Below are 26,075 nucleotides of genomic sequence, written 5' to 3' on the forward strand. Positions count from 1 at the left end.
CCAGAAGGAAGGCCACAAAATGGCTTGTGTATGTTCACACTCCAAAATTTTCAAGTTCTGCTTTTTGTGGCCTATAAGTTCTAAGGATGGCATTATCATTCTACAGTACCTGGTTTATTGAAGGAACATGCTAAATGTCTACAACCAAACGGATGAACCTTGAAAACATTTTGCTAAGTGAAATAAGACATACAAAAGAACAATATTGTATGATTCCACTATACAGGTACCTAGAACAGTCAAATACATAGAGTAGAAGAGTAGTTACCAGCGACTACAGGGAGGAAGAATGGGGAGTTATTATTTAATGGGTATAGAGTTTCAGTTTGGGATGATGAAAAAGTTCTAGAAATGGACAGTGTGATGGTTGCACATCAATGTGAATGTACTTAACGCTACCGAACTGTACACTTAAACAATGACTAAAACGGTCAATTTTATGTTATGTGTATCTTACCACAATTTTTTTAAATGTCTGCAAACAAAAAAATTCCTAGTCCTAACATATTGCTGGTACACAGTGAAAAAAGTATCAGTGTTTCCCTCATGCTAGTACACACTTTCCCTTCACCCTCACAGGTATAATTCTCAAGGCCCTATCAAACAATGTTTTCTCCATAAAATCATCTCTGATCACCACAGCTGGAAATGATCTCACCTTTTTCTGTGTGTAAACTTTACTATATCTCTCTTACTGTACTCAGCAGTTTCTCCTTAGATTATGATTATGTACTTCAATAGCTTAGTCCCCTACTCCTTCACTAGATGCAGCCTCCTAACGAACAGTACATTGTGGACTCCCCAGAGCCCCTAGTACCTACATAGGAGTCTCTGCATACACACGTATCTCTACACACACTACACATGACAGTCTCTCAAGAAATGACAACAGAAGGTACACGAATGACTTCAAGAGAACAAAAAATACATGGTAGAACGAATTCCAAAGGGCTATTTTAAGTCTTCTATGTAAATGGAATGTTGTTACCCTGAATATAGTTCCATAAATTGGTCACTGTATGGGATTTGTAAACCTTTTCAGAAAATTTTATACTGATGGTATTTGGCCCAATCAACTCTTGATTGCCATCAAGAAGAGAAGAGAGAGATCATGCAAAATAAGAAATCTCAACATTAATTTGTCTTCATAATTTGGAAGAAAAATAATACAGAAACAAACTAATTCCCTTCACACTCTTCTCAGCATAAGACCAGCTGAGTAATTAAAAAAAGAAGCTATACAATCCCACTACTGGGCATATACCCTGAGAAAACCATAACTCAAAAAGAGTCATGTACCACAATGTTCACTGCAGCACTATTTACAATAGCCGGGACATGGAAGCAACCTAAGTGTCCACTGACAGATGAGTGGATAAAGAAGATGTGGCACACATATACAATGGAATATTACTCAGCCATAAAAAGAAACGAAATTGAGTTATTTGTAGTGAGGTGGATGGACCTAGAGTCTGTCACACAGAGTGAAGTAAGTCAGAAAGAGAAAAACAAATACCTTATGCTAACACATATATATGGAATCTAAAAAAAAAAAAAAAGGTCTGATGAGCCTAGGGGCAGGAGAGGAATAAAGATGCAGACTAGAGAAAGGACTTAGGACACGGGGAGGGGGAAGGGTAAGCTGGGACGAAGTGAGAGAGTAACACTGACATATATACACTACCGAATGTAAAATGGATAGCTAGTGGGAAGCAGCTGCATAGCACAGGGAGATCAGCTCGGTGCTTTGTGACCGCCTTAGACGGGTGGGATAAGGAGGGTGGGAGGGAGATGCAAGAGGGAGGAGGTATGGGGATATATGCATATGTATAGCTGATTCACTTTGTTATACCACAGAAACTAACACAACATTGTAAAGCAATTATACTCCAATAAAGATGTTTAAAAAAAAAAGCTATAAATTATTATATCAGGGGCTTCCCTGGTGGCACAGTGGTTGAGAGTCCACCTGCCAGTGCAGGGAACACAGGCTCAATCCCTGGTCCGGGAGTACCCCATATGCCGCGGAGCAACTGAGCCCGTGCGCCACAACTGCTGAGCCCACATGCTGCAACTACTGAGGCCCACGCGCCTAGAGCCCGTGCTCCGCAGCAAGACAGGCCGCCGCAATGAGAAGCCTGCGCACTGCACTGAAGGGTAGCCCCCACTTGCCGCAATTAGAGAAAGCCTGCGCGCAGCAATGAAGACCCAACACAGGCAAGATAAATAAATTAAATAAATAAATTAATTTAAAAAAAATTATTATATCAAATCTAATCATAGGAGATCTAGACTTAATCTTGCTAAGAAATTAAGATTATTTACATATTTTACCCAGAGGCACATTGTCTAAAAGAAAGAATATGAGCTTTGGAGTCAAATATATCTAAGTTTGAATTCCAGCTCCAGGATTTACTAGCTGTATGAACTTTGCAAGTTATTTAGCCTTTCTAACCTCCATTTCATCATCTGCAAAAGGGGAATAATACCCTCAATGTTATAGTGTTGTAAAAGGATTAAATGGCTAATACATGGCAGACACTCAATAACTTTTACTCTGTTTCTCTTCCTTCCCCAGGAACAGATTCAGTCAAGCAGGTTAGTTTGGAATATTAAGGGAATATGTTCCTTAATTCTGAATACTTCTGAGCGTTGGAAATGGCTTATTACAATTTTAAAGCTAGATGGAACCCTGGAAAAATATTTAATCCAGTGTCCTCATTTCACTAAAACAGAAATCAGTTTAGAGCTTAAGTGACATGGCCAAGTCACCAAGCTACCTAGTCACAATGTCCCAAAAGAGAATGTAGGTGTCCTGATTCCGGGTCCAACACTCTTTCCACAACATTACATGACTGTCCCTAAGCAAGACAGTTACTTTTCTTTCTCCCCTCTGCTTAGAACTCATCAAATCCACAAGCTACTGCCAAATGTGCACTTCAAGGAAACCATTTACCTTTGATTCCTCGGTCCACCTTCATTAAACGCCGGATTATAGAATCACGGTTATCTCCTTGCCTGATTTCAATTTTGGTTGAGAAGTGGCCATTGAATGGCTGAGAATTCACTAGGGAAACTGATACACCAGGCTAAGAAAATAAAGAGAAAATGAGTGTTATAAGAAATCAAACTTGAATACTGCTGAGGGAGAAGGAATCTCTGCTAGATTTTTAATGCCCAATGAAAGACAGATTTAATTCTGGTATTCTAAAATCAAGACCAAGGGATACTCAGATATGAAAGAAAAAATGTACAAAAGCTCATGCTTATAACCAAATGCCTAGGTAAAAATGACTACGAGTACACATATCAATACTGATGATGGATAAAAACAATAATTCTATTTTCTCTTCTAAAACTACCACCATTTATTAAATTCCTACTATGTACCAGATACTGTACGAAGCACTTTATAGACATTATTCCTATATCCTGAAAGGCAGTTCCTTAAGACCCCTTTTCACAGATGAAAAGCTGAGAACCAGAAAGATTAACAAAGTAGCCCAAGGTCACATAGCTAGTATGAGGCAGAGCCTCACCTTTACTGAGCATAAACTCAGTTCTATGCCATAATAACTCCTACATAATATAAGCTATATAGTTAAAGAACTTGCTCATTATTTTAAGTGGAAAAAGTCAACTGAGCCTTATGAAACTTAAATACATAGTAGCTTAATGGAATGCTTGAAAGAAGCTTGAAATAAACATATTTGTATGGGGAAAACTATTTCATGTACCTATATCCATGGACCAAATGACTGTACTTTTAAAAGCCACCATATCTTAATGTAATGAGACTATTTATAATCTGATGATAAATTTAGGAGGTCTGCATGATCATGATTACTTCATTCTTTCAAAACAGACTTTTTCTGCTTGCTGCATTTTCAATTAAATGTGGTAAAAGTAGCAGGATATATGTTAAGTCTTCTGCTTATCAAGAAAAGTAGGGCATTTTATGGACTCTCACAATGGCACTCCAGTGAACTTTACCAAATGCTGCCATTCTGAATGGATTCTTCAAGAGTTAATAAATAAAATCTCCCCAAACTTCAAAACCTATTTATCTTCACCAATAATGGCCAAAAAATAAGAAATTAAAAAAGCATTTCCAGGGCTTCCCTGGTGGCGCAGTGGTTAGGAATCCACCTGCCAGTGCAGGGGACATGGGTTCCAGCCCTGGTCTGGGAGGATCCCACATGCCGCGGAGCAACTAGGCCCGTGCGCCACAGCTGCTGAGCCTGCGCTCTGGAGCCCGTGAGCCACAGGTACTGAAGCTTGCGCACCTAGAGCCTGTGCTGCGCAACAAGAGAGGCCACCACAATGAGAAGCCCGCGCACTGCAACGAAGACCCAACGCAGTCAAAAATAAATAAATAAATAAATTTATTTTAAAAAAAAAGCATTTCCAGTATAATGTGAAATGATGCATCAATCTGGTTTATGCCAGAAACCAAAAGTCTTGAATACCATTATTAAACCAAAACTCATCTGAAATATGAAAGCTCCTTTTCACTGTTAAAAAAAGTTTCACATTTCAATGTCCACTACCTTTTTTTTTAAGTCAGGTTTTGAAAATCATATTCTTATTTTTAAAATCACAATCAACATCTGATGCTACCCATGATAGTAGAGTAAGGAAAAGTGAGGGTTGCATTAACCAGGGAATTAGAGGACCTCAAATCCAGACCCACTGCTAACCAACTAAGTGGCCTAAGCCAAGCTAATCACTTAACTTCTCTGGACCTCACTTCCTTCTATCGTTAAAATGATGGTTTTAGATGTAAAGCTCTCTAAGGTCTCTTCTAGCTCTAAAATGCAATGATTCAATGAGATTCTTTCAACTTACTTCTGTTCTAAAGACATTAAGTGGTTTCCCAGGACAGCAGTCTTCCCTGACTTTATCTTCTGCTTCAGAGGCAAACTTGACTTCTATGTGTTCTAGCTAAGTAGAGGGGAAAAAATGGAAGTCATCAGTATCACTTAATATGATTGGAATTAATCATCACCTCATTTCACCAAAGAGCAAAACCAGTTTCTCCACTTATCATGAAATGGCTTGTGCAGTTTTATTATTTTCCGTATAAACATTAAATGAAACCTATCATCAAGTATTTAACACTCATGGTAGATGCCTCATAGTATGTTAATTTATATAGTCATGTTTACCATCTTCTATAAGGAAATCTGGCATCTACCTGCTCCCTAAGAGGAAACAAAAATCAGTATAAAAGGCTTTCACTCAAATAAATGGAAAAACTCAGAAATGTAGCAAATTGCATATACCTGAATACAAGATGACCCTAAATAAAGTGTTCCCATTGTCCCAGTGAAAATATCCAAGAAGTTTTTTGACCTCCATGAGTATATATGAACATTTAGAAATATACATAAAATAGATGTCTACTGATACTTACTTTATTAACACATTTATAATTACATGACATAAAATGCTTATTTAGAAATGCTTATTTCTTCCATTCCTGTATTTCATAAAACAATTTTATTCAAACTCTAAACCTGCACTTCTTTAGTGTTTTCATTATTACTAGAACCACTTTTTGAATCCTCTAACACAATTTCCTATAGAAAATTATCTTTCCTTCTGCCTAAGGTGAATGAGAGCATTTTTAGAATCTATATATTAAATTGTCACTGGGGCAGGAAGATGGAATGGGGAGAAACTCAGATATGTGAAAGCTACTGGTAATGGTCTAGTTCCTGAGTTGGGCTGTAGCTTCATGAGTGGTGATTATATTACTAATTAAGAAAAAAACAAACAGGGCCAAACATGGACCACTGATAATATATAATGAATCAAGGATTCTAATTAATCCAAATCTGTGATTCTGAGGTCTTAAAGGGAGGGGGGGAAAAAAAGCAATCCAGAATACCCCATAATATGAGAGATTTTGAAAGCATTTGAATATAAGGTCTCTCCTCATTTTTTTTTATGGATAATTTTGAAGAGGAAATCCAGGCATATACAGTTAGTATTTTAGGAATAGAATAACTTTTAAGTGAAGTAAGAGAACAGATCATTTCTTCTTCCTGTAACTTCTATACCATCCATTCTCTTTCCCCCCGAAATATATTTGGCAAAGGTACTAAACATAGAAGATGAAGTTTATAAAAAGGTTTATTATAAAACTAAAGAACTGGACTTTTTACTACAGTTAACTAGTTATTATAATCCCAGGCCCCTCTTACCTCAAGGGAATTGGTCAGATAGACTATATTCTCCATGAGCACTACCTGTTCGTCAAATTCTAATTGCAAATCCAGAACACGAGGTCCCATCTTCTCCAGATTTTCCTAGCGGCCAAAATGGTTTTGAAAAACAAAATCACATTAAGAATATGATGAAAAGAACATATTTCTGCCAAAGCAATCAGTCTCTCAAGTGATAATATCTTCAAATCTGAACAGTTAAAGGAAAGGCCTTGGACTCATGGTTTCCCTTATCTATGTTTGCTCGGTAATGAAATTACTCGCTGAGAGTAATTATCATTTAAAGTATGATAAGATTAAGACAGCACTGAAAGGACTAGAAATACAAGGTTTTCAGATTTTTATAAAAGAAATATGATTTCATCAGTTAATTTAGCCTGACTTAGTATGCAAACCTGAAGAACTCACTTTGACAAGGAATCAAACAAATGTCTTTAAATACCCTTTCAGGTAACAAATAAAATAAATTAAATTAAATTAAATTAAATGTTTCCAAGGTACCACATCTGTAAAGCTATTTCAAGAAACAGTGAATTAATAATAACCAAACAAAACATTCCTATAAATTTAAAATTTTTTTTAAAGGTCAGATTATATGGGTACTCAGATAATCCTGTGACATATAAAAAACCATTTCTTATTCTTAATTTTCTTTAACATTAAATAAAATATCAATATTTGCTGCTCAAGATGTAACCTTCAAGACCTAAGTTCATATGCACAAATACAGCTAACTGCCTAGAACATGTTTCACTTACATGAAAGTGACCTGACATGATTCTTAATATTCACTACCTTCATTTACCATCCAAGTTGTTTCTTTTCCCATGAGGTGCTAGAAAACCCTTTTCTTATTCCCAGATTTATTAAACACTTTTCAAAGTTTCAAACCACTAATTTGCCTGATAATGCCAAGTCATACCAATATTACTGAAAAAATATTTTACTACTCAAAAAATCTAACACTGGTTTTTCAAAAAGCCAACCCTTGAATCTAACATCATTTAAAATCAGTTTCACTGGATTCTATAAAGCATGTCACCAAAATTAATTGCCTCTGCAACCAACAATGGGATATTTTGTTGATTTCCCCATATTGACAATGGATCTGACATTTTGACCAATGGCACTAGCTGGGAACCAATGAATTATGAGCATACCAGCAAACATAACTTATTAGTTATTAGTGTAGGTCAAGCCATGATTCTAAATTATTTCTGAAACTTCAAATACCATAAGGCTCAGATAGTTGACTCTTGTTCTAGGAGAATTAAAAGGCTTTCCTAAGAACACAATCTACTCCAATACAAGACAAGCTAAGAGTTTTGGTCTCTTATCAGGCAGTCATCTGTAGCTTAGATTCAAGAATTAATCTAAAGTATAAGAATAACCATTACATGCTTAGCAGGCTGGAAGACACTGATATACATTTCCTTAAAAATGTACTGTATGTACTGTACATACTAAATGTACTTTTTGACAGGTAGTATTAAAATGTATTATGTGTATTAATTCATTTACTCCTCACAGCACTCCTAAAAGGTAGGTTCTATTAATTTCCTATTTTATAGATGAAAAACGTTGTGGCCCAGAGAATTTAAGTGATTTGTCTAAGTCCTCCAAACTAAAAAGTGACAGAAAACAGGATTTGGGCCAAGATTTGTCTGCCCCCAGAGTCTGAAATCTTAAGCAATATACAGTCTTCTTTCTGTTTCTCTTTGTCAGGAAATCCACCAGATCAGTTATATATACGAAAAAGACTAAGAGTTTAACCCAAAGATTCTCAAGGGGGGAGCTATGGTAGGGGGCTGATTTTGCTACCAGGAGATATTTGGCAATGTATGGAGGCATTTTTGGTTGTCATAACTTTGAGTAGGGGAGGGAGAAATTCTACTGGCATCCAGTGGGTAGAAGCCAAGGACACTGCTAAACACCCTATAGTGCACAGGACAGCCCCCCACAACCAAGAACTATCCAGCCTAAAATACACATAGAGCCATTGTTGAGAAACCCTGATCTAACCACTATAAACAACGTTTATCCTGTTAAGCTAAACCTATACAAATGTAGACTCTTGTTCCAGTAATAGGATCTAGTAAAAATACCCTAATGTAAGCCAAAAGACTATGCTTCCTCCTTAAACTGAAAAGAAGGGAAGGTAGAATATGAAGAGAATCATTTAGTGCAGTAATTCTCAACCAATTTTTCTTCCACAATACATATTTTTCACACACTCAGCAATTCCACAGGTAAACCCCAAATCTGATCACTCATTTCCACAACCGCTGATTGAAAAGTGCTATTTTAGCAGATTTCTTGGGGAAGACTGTGCCCAAAGTGTTCCTCTTCCTTCTACTATCCTATCTAACCATTACCCATGTGGTCACAGCTGCACAAGGTCCACAGGTTACCTTAATCATGGCGACAAATGGCATCACTTTCTTCATGTATTTCTTCAATTCTGGCAAATTGACTAGTTCACTAGCAATGACTTTGTTATCAGGCAATTTTCCACTGTTGGTCTAAAAAAAAGAGTGGGAGAGGAACGTGAAGAAAAATATTTTTTTTTTTTTTTTTTAAGATTTATTGATTGATTGATTGATTACTATGTTGGGTCTTCGTTTCTGTGCTAGGGCTTCCTGTAGTTGTGGCAAGTGGGGGCTACTCTTCATCGCGGTGCGCGGGCCTCTCACTATTGTGGCCTCTTTTTTTGTTGCGGAGCACAGGCTCCAGACGCGCAGGCTCAGTAGTTGTGGCTCACGGGCCTAGTTGCTCCGTGGCATGTGGGATCTCCCCAGGCCAGGGCGCGAACCCGTGTCCCCTGCATTAGCAGGCAGATTCTCAACCACTGCGCCACCAGGGAAGCCCAAGAAAAATATTTTAAAGATAATGTAGGATAGTAGATGCGCCTGTAAGGAACTAGCCAGACATGAAATGGTGGCCTCTGCCAATCTGCTAGAGAGCAGCAGAAGAGGATGCAGCCTCTAGCATCACGGGGAAGTGAAAGGTAAATGAATAATACAGAAAGGAATCTCCTCTTTCCTCTAAATTCAAAGGACACATGTTTTTTTCGGGTAAAGGAGAAGAGCACGTGCATCATGCTGAAATATTTAGTTTTCCCTTACACTAATGATACCTCTAGGATTGTAACATTAGATCTTATCTAGTGATAAAATGGTCTTATAAAAATCCTATTTGTCTTCAAACTTCTCAAAGCATTTCATTAGTCATATCAAAATGAAAACTATACAACTGGGCTTCCCTGGTGGCGCAGTGGTTGAGAATCTGCCTGCCAATGCAGGGGACATGGGTTCGAGCCCTGGTCTGGGAAGATACTACGTGCTGCGGAGCAACTGAGCCTGTGAGTCACAACTATTGAGCCTGCGCGTCTGGAGCCCGCAAGACACAACTACTGAGCCTGCTCGTCTGGAGCCTGTGCTCCGCAACAAGAGAGGCCACAACAGTGAGAGGCCCGCGCACCGCGATGAAGAGTGGACCCCACTCGCCGCAACTACAGAAAGCCCGCGCAAAGAAACGAAGACCTAAAGCAGCCAAAAATAAACAAACAAATAAATAAATAGATAAATAAATAAAGTGGACAATAAGGTTGTTTAAAAAAAAAAAACTATACAACTATCATATAAGATGTATTATAATGTCTGCTTTTGAACACTGCCTTATAAACTGTTACCACAAATGTGAAAAAAGAACCTCTAGCTATCAACCTGTTAAAAATAATATAATTTCTATCTATCAAAAATAAATATCTATATCATAAGCACTAATATGCAGACAGTCCCAAATGAGCTGCCTGAATTTAAATTCACTCCTGCAAACATCAATAGAGGAGAAATAAAGTAAGCGGCCTTTCCAGACTTTTGGGTGACCTATTTTCTCCTTACTGTAAAAGAATCGCACCAAAGCCAGGGTTGGGAATAAATCTAAAAGAAAAGTAACATACAGTAAGATTTCCAATAATCTATTTACTTTCAATTCTAACCTTTACTAGAGTACATAGGAAAAAATATTTTCTCCACTTGCCAATACGTTGCTTTGAAATACATAAGAAAAAGGAGAGGATGGAACACACTCTTTTCTCCTTATGTCACCAAAAAGGTGCCATATTGAACATAAGAACATTCTTCTTGATTATAAACTGACATTCTTTTAGTTCTTCTGGATGAAAACAAATGAAAATTTTAAAGGAAGCTGGTCATTCCAAATAATGCCAATAGATGATGTTGATTTCAAACTATGTAATCTAGTCAATAAATATAACTAAAAATATAACTTCTAAAAGAACAGTGGTGATTAACTTTTTAATATCTGGGACATTACATACCATATTCGGTTCTTCTGCTTCCTTGAAAATGCTGGTATGAATATATACGCCACTGAGGCAAAATTTCATTTTTCTAACTACCAAAGTAGCTTTTACTCTTTTACTTACCATAAGTCAAAACTCTGCAAGCAGATTCTAAAAGCTACACTCCATTTCTATCAAACGCAATCAAAGGAAGAGGTAGTTCTCCATAAAAACAGGTTCACATATTGTAGAACACAAAAATACTTGCTCTTCTCTTTCCATTAAATCTTACAAATATAAAAGTTCTTCTGAGTATTTCTTGGTTAACCATGAAAAGTACTGAGGCAAAATTCCAATAAAGGTCTAGAAAATCAAAGCTAAGGATTCTTCCTTTCTATTACCACTTTACGCTTTGGCCATAATCCCTATTTGGTCTCTCTCTTTCTTTCTCTTTTTAAAGTGCGCCTTAATGGTTTCTGTCCACCAATAACTGTTGTTTATAACCTGAGCAAAAATTCTACAACATATACTTTGTTTCCATATTTTGAATGTGAAAGGAAAAAGGAAGGTGAACTTTTTTCTCTAGGAAAACCTAGAACTAAGTTTAAATATTGACTTCCCTTTAAATACAACTATCATATTTAATAGCTATTTACCTGACAATCAAAAACACAACATCAAACTCTCCATTTCTATGGGTAATTATCAAATTGGACATTTTCTTTTAAATTACTCAAGAGCCAAGCTTCAAATTTTTTCAAACATAATAATGTTAAGGCTTCATGAATGCCAGTGTTCAAGGCACAACAAATCCAAAAGGCAAACTCAGTCCTTTTGCTTCAGAATTTTAACCACACATATGAAAAAGTCCCACACCTTTTGATTACATACAACTAGATCTAGTATTTTTTTATGAAAGTTTCAGAAATGATGAAAAACAGCTTTTCCCTTGGCATCCATTTAAGAGCCACCAAGGATAACAAATGGCACTCCATGCGTAAAGGTAATTAAACAAAGCTGCCTGTCTTCCTTCCCCTAGACATTGCCAACATCCTAAAAACAAAAACAGCATAGGCAGAACACGACACTGCTGGGGTGAGGCAGGGGGCAGTCTATTGAGAACGGCACCTCAAAGTGATGACGCAGAACTGACAAGGTGATGTGTTGCCAAGACGGATAGTTCTTTGCCACATAGATGGTGCAATGTGAAGGCTTCTGAGGGTGCTGCTTGTCAGTCTTCTACAGGGCAGAAGAAAGAAAAAAAACATTTAATCACTTTCATATACACCAAAAATGAAAGAACCCTCTCCCAGTATATAGCACTACTGCCTTTAACATTAAAAAATATGCATACAATAGAACTGCATTAGAAATGAAAATAGCCCTACATTAGCAATGAAAATAGTCCTAATGAAAGTTGTCTTTATTTTCATTACTATTAAATGTTATTTGACCAATAACTTTTAAGGAATGACATTTCAAAAAAAAAAAATGACTTCACCTTCCCTTTAGCAGGTATCATATAGTTCTTGAGTCTCAGTCTAAGGTCATGTGCTACTTCCATGAGATATTGTGAGGAGCGTATCAAGGTTTCATCCACAGGACCTGCCAGAGGCCATGAAGCATTCATAACTGAGTCGGGCTTAAAAAAAAAAAAAGGTTCAGTGAGATTAGACAACACAACTATTTTATGATTCTTGGTTACAGTTTCATACCAAGGCATAGCGTGTAACTGTGTGCTCAAAGTTCAAACCTGACTACACATAACACGCTTCCACAGACCCTGATCTAATGTTCCCTAGAATCCAAGCTGTGAAGTCTGACTCTACATTCTTAATTAGCATCCATTTGTACAAGCATATTGATACCCACACACATATGCTCACTTTCAAAGAAAATTATGTAATGCTAGTTTGCCTAAATTTAATCTTTGTTATATAAATTATGCATACTCTCAGTTTTTATCCTATTAATACATCCAGTACTGAAAGTATGGCTATTTGGAATATATATCATGAGCACATTTTTGCATTGTTCACACATTGAAAAATACAAAAGAGCTTGGCTAATAACGCTGGAAAGGAGTTATTAAATCAGCCAATCTGTTTATCTGTAAGCCTGGGAGAAATAAATTTATCTTCACAGTAAGAATGCTAATATAATATCCCTGAATATGCAGCCCTATATATGCCAGGAATTTTATATAAAACAAGAATATTTATGCAAGTATACACTTCTATCTTTGTTTATAAGCAGCTCATAACAGTTATTTACATCTTTCTCAATATTTTCACCTTTCTAAACAAACAGTTGAGAAAACAGTATTAGTTATACATGTATTCAAATACATATTATTTGAATGTATTCAAATGTATTATAACATTTCCTAATAAGAATTAGGTGATAAACAACATGCACAAAGTCACGTTATTAAAATATATACAATAAATAAAATAAATAAATTTTTTAAAAATTAAAAAAAGGGGGGCCTCCCTGGTGGCGCAGCGGTTAAGAATCTGCCTGCCAATGCAGAGGACACGGGTTTGAGCCCTGGTCTGGGAAGACCCCACATGCCACGGAGCAACTAAGCCTGTTTGCCACAACTACTGAGCCTGTGCTCTAGAGCCTGCGAGCCACAACTACCGAGCCCACGTGCCACTACTGAAGCCCGCGTGCCCAGAGCCCGTGCCCTGCAATGAGACAAGCCACCGCAATGAGAAGCCCACACACCACAACGAAGGGTAGCCCCCGCTCGCCACAACTAGAGAAAGCCCACGCACAGCAACGAAGACCCAACACAGCCAAAAATAAATTAAATAAATAAATTTAAAAAAAATTTTTTTAATAAAATAAGATAAAATATATACACCGTGTGTGTATAAATTAAGGCATATATACCCGATGTAGCTTCAGTTTAAGCTGCTGTAATAATTATGAGATAATGAACCCAACATTATTCTTGAGATACTCATTTTCAGTCTTTCTCTCTTAAGTAACATTATTATCCCAACATTTATTTAATGAGGCCAAAATCAAAACCACCCAGAACATCTTAAATGCATAAAGCTACCTTTCCCAGGAGTGTCCAGATGTGCTCACACAAATGAGGACAGAATGGAGCCAAGAGAAGTGTCTGAACTTCAATAAACCGGAAGACGAGGTCTCGGTGCATCCCTTCTATGGCCAATTCACGGTACTTATCTTTCGCAGCCTACAAAATTTGGAATTATTTACCATTTCTCTCCCCCACTTCTTTAAAATAAAATTATAGGAAAAAAAACTCAGTATCTCTATTTTAATGCATTTTTAAGTATTTAGTCTTTTAAAATTCCATAATAAACTTTAGTAAAGGTTTTACTTTATTTTTAACAGCCTGAAAATAAATGTATATCAATCCTTAGGTTAAAAACAATAAATTGTTTAAATTTATACATCTTTGATAATCTTTGCTATTAAGCATTTCTTTTTAAGCATTTCTTAGCCATTTAGGATTCTTTTGGGGGCGTTGTTTGTTCATGTCCTTTGGTCATTGTTCTTTGGACCATTAGTATTTTTTTGATGGGCTTGTCAAAATACTGAAATACAGACTGCAAATAATTTTCCAATTAACTGTGTATTTTTAAGATGATTTCAGTTATGATTTTCTTATCTATGTTGGCAAATTCATCAGAATTTTTTTGGTTATTCCTTTCTTTTGTTTTTATGATTAGGAAATATTTTTTCAATTCTAAAATCAAATAAATGTTCACTTAGCCCTGTTTTTCAGAAAAAAAAAAATGTAAATCAATCCTAACAAAAGGATAATGCAGTTTTATACTGATTCTCAAGAAAAATATCTGAAAAAGACATTTTGCAATGGACATAAAAGATGAACAATTTAAACTGTGTACTAAGGGTGAATGCTGAGTAGCATGTATTAATAGCATCAAAAAGGCTGTAAATATGACACACTGCTATGCTCAGCACTTATCCTTATTTAATCACATCTCTGAAAACCAAGTTACATAAATCCCAATGTGATATTTTACAAAACTGACTGAGGAAAGCTACATTTTTACTTTAAGCACTTGAACTGCCAAACCTGAGGATATGCTGACACCTTGTGGAAAACCTCAGAAACTGTTTGCTTTCAAACTAATAGCAATTAGTTACAATTATGCCTTTGTTTTTTTATCAACTTCAAAATGTTTTCCTGGAAAACCTGACTAATTTTTAGATTTAACATCTTTATTAACCCACAGCTCAACTAAGAATAGAATTACTTATATTAAAGAGACATAATAGAAAAAGTACCCAAGAAAACTATTTAAAATCACAATTTATTGAATATTTTACAAATTTTCAGTCTCCACTTAAGATGAGTTATAATGCTACAGCAGGAGGGGAAAAAAGAAGAAATACATCATATTCACAATGACATATTTTATAGCTACTAAAAGAATAGCCTACCTGAAACTCAAAAAACCCTGTTTTCAAAGCTTCTTTAAACATCATCTTTTCATAGTTTTGATCTGTTTTTATAATGCCTGCATTCATTTCACTATTGAATAGGAAAAAAAAGGTAATTGAGTTTAAAGGCAAGTACATATATATAGGTATAAAAAACTTCCACACATACTAATAAACATTAAAATGAGAACAATGCATGAAACATTTAAGACTGCTCAACTACAAAACCATCTTTGTGTTCCTCAAAACTGACTATTGCAGCCTCCCACTGTCTATCCACTCTTGAGTATTGTCGTAACACTACTTAGGGCTCCTGTTTATGACAACAGTTAACCACATGCTTGTTTAAAAATTCCTTGATGGTCACCCTGATACCAAAATCAGACAAAGATACTACAAAAACAGAAAATTACAGACCAATATCACTGATGAATATAGATGCAAAAATCCTCAACAAAATACTAGCAAACAGAATCCAACAACACATTAAAAGGATCATACACCATGATCAAGCGGGATTCATCCCAGAGATGCAAGGATTCTTCAATATACGTAAATCAATCAATGTGATAAACCATATTCACAAATTGAAGAATAAACACCATATGATCATCTCAATAGATGCAGAAAAAGCTTTTGACAAAATTCAACACCCATTTATGATAAAAACTCTCCAGAAAGTGGGCATAGAGGGAACCTACCTCAACATAATAAAGGCCATATATGACAAACCCACAGCAAACATCATTCTCAATGGTGAAAAACTGAAAGCATTTCCTCTAAGATCAGGAATGAGACAAGGATGTCCACTCTCACCACTAGTATTCAACATAGTTTTGGAAGTCCTAGCCACGGCAATCAGAGAAGAAAAAGAAATAAAAGGAATACAAATTGGAAAAGAAGAAGTAAAACTGTCACTGTTTGCAGATGACATGATACTATACATAGAGAATCCTAAAGATGCCACCGGAAAACTACTAGAGCTAATCAATGAATTTGGTAAAGTAGCAGGATACAAAATTACTGCACAGAAATCCCTTGCATTCCTATATACTAATGATGAAAAATGTGAAAGTGAAATTAAGGAAACACTCCCATTTACCATTGCAACAGAAAGAATAAAATACCTAGGAATAAACCTACCTAGGGAGACAAAAGACCTCTATGCAGAAAACCATAAGACACTGATGAAAGAAATTAAAGATGATACCAACAGATGGAGAGATATACCATGTTCTTGGACTGGAAGAATCAATATTGTGAAAATGACTATACTACCCAAAGCAATCTACAGATTCAACGCAATCCCTATCAAATTACCCATGGCATTTTTTACGGAACTAGAACAAATCATCTTAAAATTTGTATGGAGACACAAAAGACCCCGAATGGCCAAAGCAGTCTTGAGGGAAAAAACAGAGCTGGAGGAATCAGACTCCCTGACTTCAGACTATACTACAAAGCTACAGTAATCAAGACAATATGGTACTGGCACAAAAACAGAAATATAGATCAATGGAACAAGATCGAAAGCCCAGAGATAAACCCACGCACCTATGGTCAACTAATCTATGACAAAGGAGGCAAAGATATACAATGGAGAAAAGATAGTCTCTTCAATAAGTGGTGCTGGGAAAACTGGACAGCTACATGTAAAAGAATGAAATTAGAACTCTCCCTAACACCATACACAAAAATAAACTCAAAATGGATTTGAGACCTAAATGTAAGACCGGACACTATAAAACTCTTAAAGAAAAACATAGGAAGAGCACTCTTTGTCATAAATCACAGCAAGATATTTTTTGATCCTCCTCCTAGAGTAATGGAAATAAAAACAAAACTAAACAAATGGGACCTAATGAAAGTTCAAAGCTTTTGCACAGCAAAGGAAACCAGAAACAAGACGAAAAGACAACCCTCAGAATGGGAGAAAATATTTGCAAATGAATCAAAGGACAAAGGATTAATCTCCAAAATATATAAACAGCTCATGCAGCTCAATATTAAAAAAAAACAAACAACCCAATCCAAAAATGGGCCGAAGACCTAAATAGACATTTCTCCAAAGAAGACATACAGATGGCCAAGAAGCACATGAAAAGCTGCTCAACATCACTAATGATTAGAGAAATGCAAATCAAAACTACAATGAGGTATCACCTCATACCAGTTAGAATGGGCATCCTCAGAAAATCTACAAACAACAAATGCTGGAGAAGGTGTGGAGAAAAGGGAACCCTCTTGCACTGTTGGTGGGAATGTTAAATTGATACAGCCACTAAGGACAACAGTATGGAGGTTCCTTAAAAAACTAAAAATAGAATTACCATATGATCCAGCAATCCCACTACTGGGTATATACCCAGAGAAAACCATAATTCAAAAAGACACATGCACCCCAATGTTCATTGCAGCACTATTTACAATAGCCAGGTCATGGAAGCAACCTAAATGCCCATCGACAGACGAATGGATAAAGAAGTTGTGGTACATATATACAATGGAATATTACTCAGCCATAAAAAGGAACGAAATTGGGTCATTTGTTGAGACGTGAATGGATCTAGAGACTGTCATACAGAGTGAAGTTAAGTCAGAAAGAGAAAAACAAATATCGTATATTAACACATATATGTGGAACCTAGAAAAATGGTACATATGAACTGGTTTGCAGGGCAGAAGTTGAGACACAGATGTAGAGAACAAACATATGGACACCAAGGGGGGGAAAGCCGCGGGGTGGTGGGGATGGTGGTGTGATGAATTGGGCGATTGGGACTGACATGTATACACTGATGTGTATAAAATTGATGACTAATAAGAACCTGCTGTATAAAAAAATAAATAAAATTAAATTCAAAAATTAAAAAAACAAAAAAATTCCTTGCTGGAAACTTTATTAAGAAGCCCAAAATGCAATATGAAAATAGCTTTACTAAGGCTGTAGTCAGGTTTAATTGTTGCATTTTAAACAACTGACATTGGATTAAAAAAATATTCCCTACGCTACCTCAGGCCCTTCATAATTTGGCCTAATAAGGCCCCAACTTGTTTGATCTCCTACTTCTGCCCTCCACATACTGTACACTTCAAATAAATACCATACTCTTTCCATGGCTTTCTCCTCTCCCTCAAAAATTAGGTTTATTTTTCAAGAAACCCAGAACTCACATGCCATCTCCTCTAATTTCCCTCTATCCCTACTATTGCACTTATAATTGGTTGGGTAAGTGTTTTTCTCTCCTGCTAGATTACAATGAAGGATCAAGTCTTATTCATCTTTGTAATACCAGTGCTTAGGATGTTCCTGATACAAAGAGACTGATAAATGTTTTTTGAAGGAAAAAAGAAGAAAAAAGACAATTCTTTTCCTTTAACCTACTTTTCCTTTAACCATTCCACCCTCCTCTAATGCAAGACAGCACGGTAAAATGGTCATGAGAATGGGCTTTGGAGACAGAAACAAATTCATATCCCAAGTTTGAAATTACCAGCTTTGAGACATTTAATGAAATACTTAATTTTTCTAAGCTTCAATTTCTTTAACTATAAAATAGAGCTAATAATATCTTTAACATATAAAATTGCTGGAAGGCTAAAATCAGATAATGGATGCAAAGTAATTAGCATAGTACCTGGCACAAGTAAGCTTTCAGTGAATAGTAGTTATCATTAACTTCTAATTTATTTAATGAGGAAAAAAAAGAAAACTTAAAAATACACCAGGACTAAGCAACTCTAAAGTACAAAGTGGTTGGGGTCCATAGATTACCTGGCAAAAACTCTATCATTGAAGGTGCTGGCAGGACCACTTCTTAGGCTATCCCAGTTGGCAACCATTTCTTTCACCCATTCCACCCAGGTGTACAGACGGAGAATACCTGCATCTGCCATGGTTTCCACAAAGTTAGCATCTTCAACAGTGTCACCAGCATCAGCTAGAGCCAAGCGCATTCCTGGAAGAAGAAAAACTCAATCGATGATTTAAAAATGTGGTTACTGCATATCAACTACGTATCCAGTTGAGTACACTGCCAAGCCTACATACAAATTAAGAAATAACAAACGCTTTAAAGGACTACATATATCAACAGCAAAAATAAAGATCACCAAAAGTAGAATCCATAATGATGTTGCTAAAATATTTGAATTTTCTGTATTGATTTGCATACACTTAGCATCAATATGTGTTTCTTCTCAGGCATGTTGAGTTAATGAGATAAAGTGATCTTTAATGAGGCAGAGGGAAAAAATGATAAACTGGGGAAAGATATCCCTATCAACATCTCAGCCTCATTTACAGGTAGCAAAATATTACTATATTTTAATGCATTAAGAACACACAGAAGTGCCTTATGTGCACAAATACAGATTTTCTTAGTCCTAAAAGCAGATTCTTCCAACTTTCCTACTAACGAAATACAACTTTTCAACCAAAATCTTCCATTCTAAAATACTGAAAAAATCATCAATAAGAGTCTAAATAAATTACAGGACATCCTTGCAATGGAAGACTATATTGCTGTAAAAGAGTGAGGTAACTCTTGTATATCAACATGAAGTGATCTCAAATATGAACTAAGTGAAGAAGGCAAATTTCAAAACAGTATGTAGGGTATATGCTACCATCTGCGCCTTAAAGGAGGAGATGAGAATATGTAACATCAAGTTATGTATGCATTAAACATCTTTTACAATACACAAGAAGCTGAACACATTTTTTAATTTTTTATATTGAAAAATTTTACAGTTACAGAAAAGATGCCAAAGATGAGAATAAACATATACCATTTACCGGACTCTCTTAATGTTAACAACTTACACAACCACAGTTTCAAAAGCAGGAAGTTAACATTAGTATGATACTATTAACTGAACTACAGACTTTATTCAAATTTCACCAGTGCATCCTCTAATATCCTTCTCTGTTCTAGGATCCAATCCAGAATCCCACCTTGCATTTGACTGTTGTATCTCCTTGGTCTCTTCAAACCTGTGACAGTTTCTCAGTCTGTCCTGGACCTTGACTTCTGATGAACAGTAGTCAGGTATTTAATAGAATTTCTCCCAACTTGGGTTTGTCTGATGTTTTCTCATGATTAAACTGATGTTATGAACCTCTGACAAGAATATCACAAAAGTGATGCTGTGTGTCTTTCTCAGTGCATCATTATCAGGGAGGTAGGTAATATTGATATGGCTTATTACTATTATTGCAAACCTTCCTCACTTGGTCAGGTAGACTGTCTGCCAAGTTTCTCCACTGTAAAGTTACTGTTTTTCCCTTTGTGATTAAGAAATATCTTGGGAGAGATACTCTGAGAATATGCAAATAATCTTTTTTTTTTTTTTTTAACTTTCACCCATTGATTTTGGCAACCACTGATGGATCTTGTCTGTGACAATATTACTATGATGTTTGTCTAACGGTGATTTTATATTTCACTCAATCCTTCTACTTTATTACTTGGAATTCTTCTGAAAGGAAGAACAGTCCCTACTCCCCCACTTATTTATTTATTCAATTATTACTATACATTCATATGGATTCATAAATATTTAATTTATTCACTGGGTTATAATTCAATACTATCATTACTTACTTTGTTTCCTAAATTGCTCTAGCGTGGGCAATTGGGAGCCCCGTCAGGTTGGCTCCTGTGCCCTTTCAAACTGTCCCCATCCTTTTTGAAACATTTCCTTACTTTCTGGCATCATAAAATGTTCCATGCTCATCTTGTATTTTCCCTACTCCAGCCCTCAAATCAACCCTTCTCCTAGGAGCCCTAGTTCCTTTTATTGGAGAATGGTATTTAGAAACCAAGATCTGAATGCCAGGTGTTTCACTGTCCATGGGCTCTCTCAGCAAAGAACTAGGAAAATAAATGCATGTATACTAACCCACACATAAATCTATGTTTATTTTTATATCTGTCTGTATGTAAAATAAAACCCGTGAGTTCATACTGATGTTGCCAATTCCAATCCAACACCACAGGGTTCATTCTAGCATTTCCTCTTGACCTATTTATAGCTTCTGACAATGAGCTCTCATCTATAATATATTTATTTGTTAAATCCCAGTAAACCCATAAAAGTTTCAGAATTGCTAATCTACACCTCTTTAAAAAAAAAAGTAACTACAGGATTTGTGTACAGTTCTTTTTGCCTTACTGCGTTCAGTCAAAATACTGTTTTTCTATGTAACTTAGGTTAGTTCTTCCCCATCCCCTTCAGTGTAGTCTCAAACTATGGTAGCCATGATCAGCAAATGATCAGCCATGATGACCAAAGACTGGGTTACATAAGAAATGACTGGTTCTTTCAGGTTAGACAGTGCATTTCTTCTCTTGACAAAGTAACAGTTAAATGGAATAGTAATGAGGCCAAGGAAAACATATTTTTTGAAGAAATGAATGCTCCTAGGTTCAAGTCACTTATATGTATACCAAATATGGAGGAAATACTTTGAAAAAGCTTCCTACATACTTAACATCTCTACAAACCAACTCTTTTTTTTTTTCTTTAAGATTTTTTTTTTTGATGTGGAACATTTTTAAAGTCTTTATTGAATTTGTTACAACATTGCTTCTCTTCTATGCTTTGGTTTTTTGGCCGCAAGGCATGTGGGATCTTAGCTCCCCGACCAGGGATCGAACCCGCACCCCCTGCATTGGAGGGCGAAGTCCTAACCACTGGACCACCAGGGAAGTCCCCCTACAAACCAACTCTTTAATCTTAGAAGTAGCATGAAATTAGGAACAAACCAGGTAGCACAGTGAGTTTCCTTTGAAAGAAGACTCTAATAATCTTAGCTTAAATTTGTTCCTAAACAGATCAGATCAGCAATTCTTATGTTTTAAAAATTACGTTCCTGTACACAAAGAAAACATGAGTATTTTAAAGTATTGGTAAAAGCGAAAGAGAAAAGCAATGAAACTGAAACAACAATGCTAACTTGCCTTCTGTAATCTGAGGAGAACTGGACACTATGCAACAGCAATAATAAAAAAGCATACTCACCATCGGCTGAGTATTTGTCAAGAGCTTGGGTCAAAGTGAGGAAGTTGCCTGTGGATTTTGACATCTGAAAGAGAAAGTCAATGATCAGGCATTAGTAAGAGTATATATAAATAAAATAAACCAAATCAGCCACATCAAATTAATGGGTTGGCCACAATCAGATAAAAACCAAAAGGATCAGAAACATGGAAAGGAAAAGATACCTTATACTAACTTTACAGAGGAGAAAACTGAAGTGACTTGTCTGAGTCACTAACCTAGTCAGTGACAAAGCTAGGACAGCATCTCCAGTCTGATACTCGGTCCACGACTCCTTCCATTAACCAATACTGTCCCTTGGGAATTGGTTTAGACACGTGGATGATTCCACTATAACTCTGCAACACTTCAGCTGGTCATAAAGAAGAGCTTTACAGCAATTACAGAGTCATTCAGCTTTACAGAGTCATTCAGAAATGAATGGACAAGCTCATGAGGTCAAAATTAGGGTTTTAGGGAACCTCCTGTCATTAGGGTCACAACTGGCTACTCAAGTTGTGCTCTGCCTGAAGGCAGCACAACTAAGGAGGAACTGTGCCCAGCCTAGCAATCTTTATTATTTAAAAAATGTTTATATTTTTGTAACTTTGCTGATACCAAAGAAAGGTGGTCATTCTATCAATTTTCAACTATATGGCAGTAAAATATTTTGTTCTAATAAAATGAGTATAATGTACGTATAGCACAACAATGTGGAGACCAAAGGAAATGTCATGTTATAACAGGATTCATATTTATATACTCACATATACATACACACATATATACACATACATATATATAAATATATACGGTTCACTTTGACCTACAAAGAACAAATGAGTTTGATAATCAAAAGTCCTTGTTGATGTTAACAAAATCTATAAAATAGCTATTTTTCAGCCTAATGTACCGATTACCTTACATGAACTTTTTTATTCCCTTTCAATATTAGGACACTGGTAAAAAATAACACCTCATTTTGCAATTCATATCATCTGCTATGTTTAAATCTATAACTATTTTCATTATGACACACCTATAGCAATGAATATTCTCTTACCATTAATATTCCAACAGATGTAGCAAGATTCACTGGTTGGAAAAAGTCCAACTTGTTACAATTGTTATTAATGAGAAATAAATAATATTGTAACTTAATTTTTTTTTGTTTAGTTGAGGAAGGGTGCCCCTTTCTAATGTACACAAAAGCATCATAGGGGCAAACAAGGGCTTGTCAAGAGGTTGGCATAACTCCTGTTGAGGATATTGAATAATTAGGTGAAGTCTTATGTAGCATAAAAAAAATCATATATTGAATATATTAGTAGTGGTAACGTAAAGGGGAAGTTGCAGTAGTATGGGGAGAGAGATACCATCTGGAAAGAAGCATTAAATGACATTTAAAAATCCTATAAACTCCAAAATTCTATTATTCTAATTTAGTGGCCAGACACATTATAAAGCAAAAACCACCAAATTATTTTCTCAACTTAATGAGAAAGATATTGTCGGGTCACAATGCTAGGATCTTTACATTTCCTGTCCCTTTCTCTCTCTCCTCCCATAATAATTTGTGTCACCCTTTGCCACTCTAATACAAATGTTATAATAGGGAAGTTTTCCCCATCCCACCTCTCAATTAATACTATCTACTCCACTCACTCAATTTTAAAGATAAACTTCTCATTTACGCTGGTAGTCCTAAACATTTTAAATGGAAAATATTTAACTCTCTGATTTTCACATTCTTTATTTAAAAAGTACAACATCCTAAATCTAAAAAACTTTTCTGTAGCATTTTAACCTTTCAAGAGGCAATGAGCCTTACCTTCTCAGAGTTGAGGAGGAGATGTCCATTTGCTCTCACAGCTACAGGCCATTTATCACTTGACAGGAAAATGTTTAAAGATAGAAAATAAAATTTAAAGATTATGGTTTAGCCTTAAAAATTTGAGGTAAATGCTAAAAGATTCATAAAAGATTGCTAAGGCAAATGTGCAGGGATATTAATTGACTCCTGTTCATAACAGGAAACCAGTGAAAACAAGGAAAGTATCCATTAGTAAAGGACTGGTTATATTGATATAAACTACGGTACAGGAATACAATGAAATACTATAACTATTTTTAAAATACAGGCAGGGCTATATATATATCAAAATAAAAAGATCTTAGAAATATACTATTACAAGGAAAAAACAAGAGACAGAATAGTGTCTATAATGTGGCATCTTTGTATAAATTAAAAAATAAACAAGTACAGATATCTGCTGCTGGTGTATGCATACATACATTTTCCAGAAGAAAGCAGTAGCAGTGATGAGCTTTGGGAAATAGACTAATATAGGGAAAAGGGTGAAAGTTCACTTTTAACTTTGTACCTTTATGAGCTGTCTGAATTTTCAAACTATGTACATATCATTCATTCATTCTAACAATGAGATCATGTAGGGGGTAATGTTAAGAGCAAGAGTTCTGGAGCCAGACTGCTGGGCTCTGCATCCTGGTTCTGCCATTGCTGGGTAACTCTGGGTGAGTTATTTTGAGCTCTCTATGCCTCACGAAGGTTCCTTGTCCGTAAAAATGAGGATATTACAGACCTTCCTCGAAAAGTTGTAGTGAAAATTACACGAGTTACTAAAAGTGATTAGAAGAGTGTCTGACAAAAGCACCTGAAGCTACCACTTATCTGTAATTTTTAAAACCCTAATACATGTCCAAAACTTGATGCAAGGGGATAAATATTCAACTATGTTACTAACAAGTTCTTCGGAGACACCTGATATCTCCAAAAACACATTTTAGCCAATAGAGAAAAATAATTGGATGACAAGAACCACATCATATTTATTTTATTCCTCTTCTTCAAAATCTCCCTTTTATTCTTGAGAAAGAAAATGTAATCTCATTCTAAATGCAATCTCATCCTAAATACAAAAAGTCCCATGAGATTGCTTTTACAAAATAAAATTTGAACAGTGGAAGGGGTTTGTTTCTTCAGCTACTTGAGGACAGGAGGGAAAGGCAAAGAGACATGTCTGGATCAAGAGGGAAGATGATAGAAGGATTACTCTTGAGCACATGGTATTAAAAAATGCATCTTTGACCTAGATTCTAGTCAGAACATCACTACTTAATGCTGGAACCTTGGGGCTCTCAGCTCTAAAGGGATGTTTCCTTCCCTTTCTAATGTCCTAGGCTCTGTCTGAAATCGCCTTTATTCCAGCATCTAACAGGTCAAATGAGTCATGTAACAGGTCAAGGGAATTACTGACAGAGTACCTGACATGTGACATGCTTTGGTGGCCCAAGGTAGGTACGAAGATTTCTGGATATAACAGATAGGAGAAGGTGTGCTTTCTCCTTCAGTACATTTAAAGTAAGAAAAAGAATGTAACTGTTAAATCTAACTATACCCCCTACAATAACATCTATATATTTGAAGCCACAAGGCACCCTTGTCAATAATCAATAAATTTAGTCCACATCTTTTTTAGCACTCACCTTTCTTCTGGCCACATAGCCACATGATTATAAAGGAAATATGAAAGATGATTTGGAATAAGATCCTTGCCAGACGCTCGAAGATCCACAGGATACCAGAACTCAAATTCCTGCTTTAACTGATCTAATTTTTCCTTTGGGATCTGAGTCTTAGGAAATGGAGCCTCCTTGAAGAAAACATAATCCCAAACTTCCTTGGTCATCTGCTGTGGTCTGTATTAAAATAAAAGAAACGAACAAACATCAACAACAAAATATATATATAATTTCTTTGAAAGAATCAGCATTCTAATCCAACTGTGAAGTAGAAATCACTTTCTTAATGTTTTACAGTAACAAATGAGGACAACAGACTCCCATAAGAATGAAGAAGAGATAACAGAGAAGGGGCTATTTATTACTTTCTCAGTTCAATGCAAAAAAAGCAAAAATATCATGACAGAATTCCACTAAATGAATTCTTATAAAAACTAATTATTAGAAAGAATTTTCTGGCTTCCCTGGTGGTGCAGTGGTTAAGAGTCTGCCTGCCAAAGCAG

At 35.9% G+C, this 26,075-nt stretch overlaps 1 protein-coding gene across 1 annotated transcript in view; it reads right to left on the reverse strand.

Annotated features, from left to right (window-relative positions):
• The window catches only part of LARS1 (leucyl-tRNA synthetase 1), a 74,361-nt gene that overhangs the window by 2,941 nt on the left and 45,345 nt on the right, over positions 1 to 26,075 (reverse strand). Inside the window, exons 20-31 of the mRNA XM_068536110.1 lie at positions 25,537 to 25,749; positions 23,861 to 23,918; positions 22,012 to 22,075; positions 18,761 to 18,944; positions 14,986 to 15,076; positions 13,607 to 13,747; positions 12,038 to 12,178; positions 11,665 to 11,775; positions 8,642 to 8,752; positions 6,210 to 6,314; positions 4,849 to 4,944; positions 2,957 to 3,089 (exon numbers count right to left, since the gene is read on the reverse strand). Coding sequence (XP_068392211.1) covers positions 2,957 to 3,089; positions 4,849 to 4,944; positions 6,210 to 6,314; positions 8,642 to 8,752; positions 11,665 to 11,775; positions 12,038 to 12,178; positions 13,607 to 13,747; positions 14,986 to 15,076; positions 18,761 to 18,944; positions 22,012 to 22,075; positions 23,861 to 23,918; positions 25,537 to 25,749 — 1,448 coding nt within the window. The remainder of the gene's footprint in view (positions 1 to 2,956; positions 3,090 to 4,848; positions 4,945 to 6,209; positions 6,315 to 8,641; positions 8,753 to 11,664; positions 11,776 to 12,037; positions 12,179 to 13,606; positions 13,748 to 14,985; positions 15,077 to 18,760; positions 18,945 to 22,011; positions 22,076 to 23,860; positions 23,919 to 25,536; positions 25,750 to 26,075) is intronic.

Source organism: Eschrichtius robustus, chromosome 2, assembly GCF_028021215.1.
Source record: "Eschrichtius robustus isolate mEscRob2 chromosome 2, mEscRob2.pri, whole genome shotgun sequence".
Taxonomy (NCBI): Eukaryota; Metazoa; Chordata; class Mammalia; order Artiodactyla; family Eschrichtiidae; genus Eschrichtius; species Eschrichtius robustus.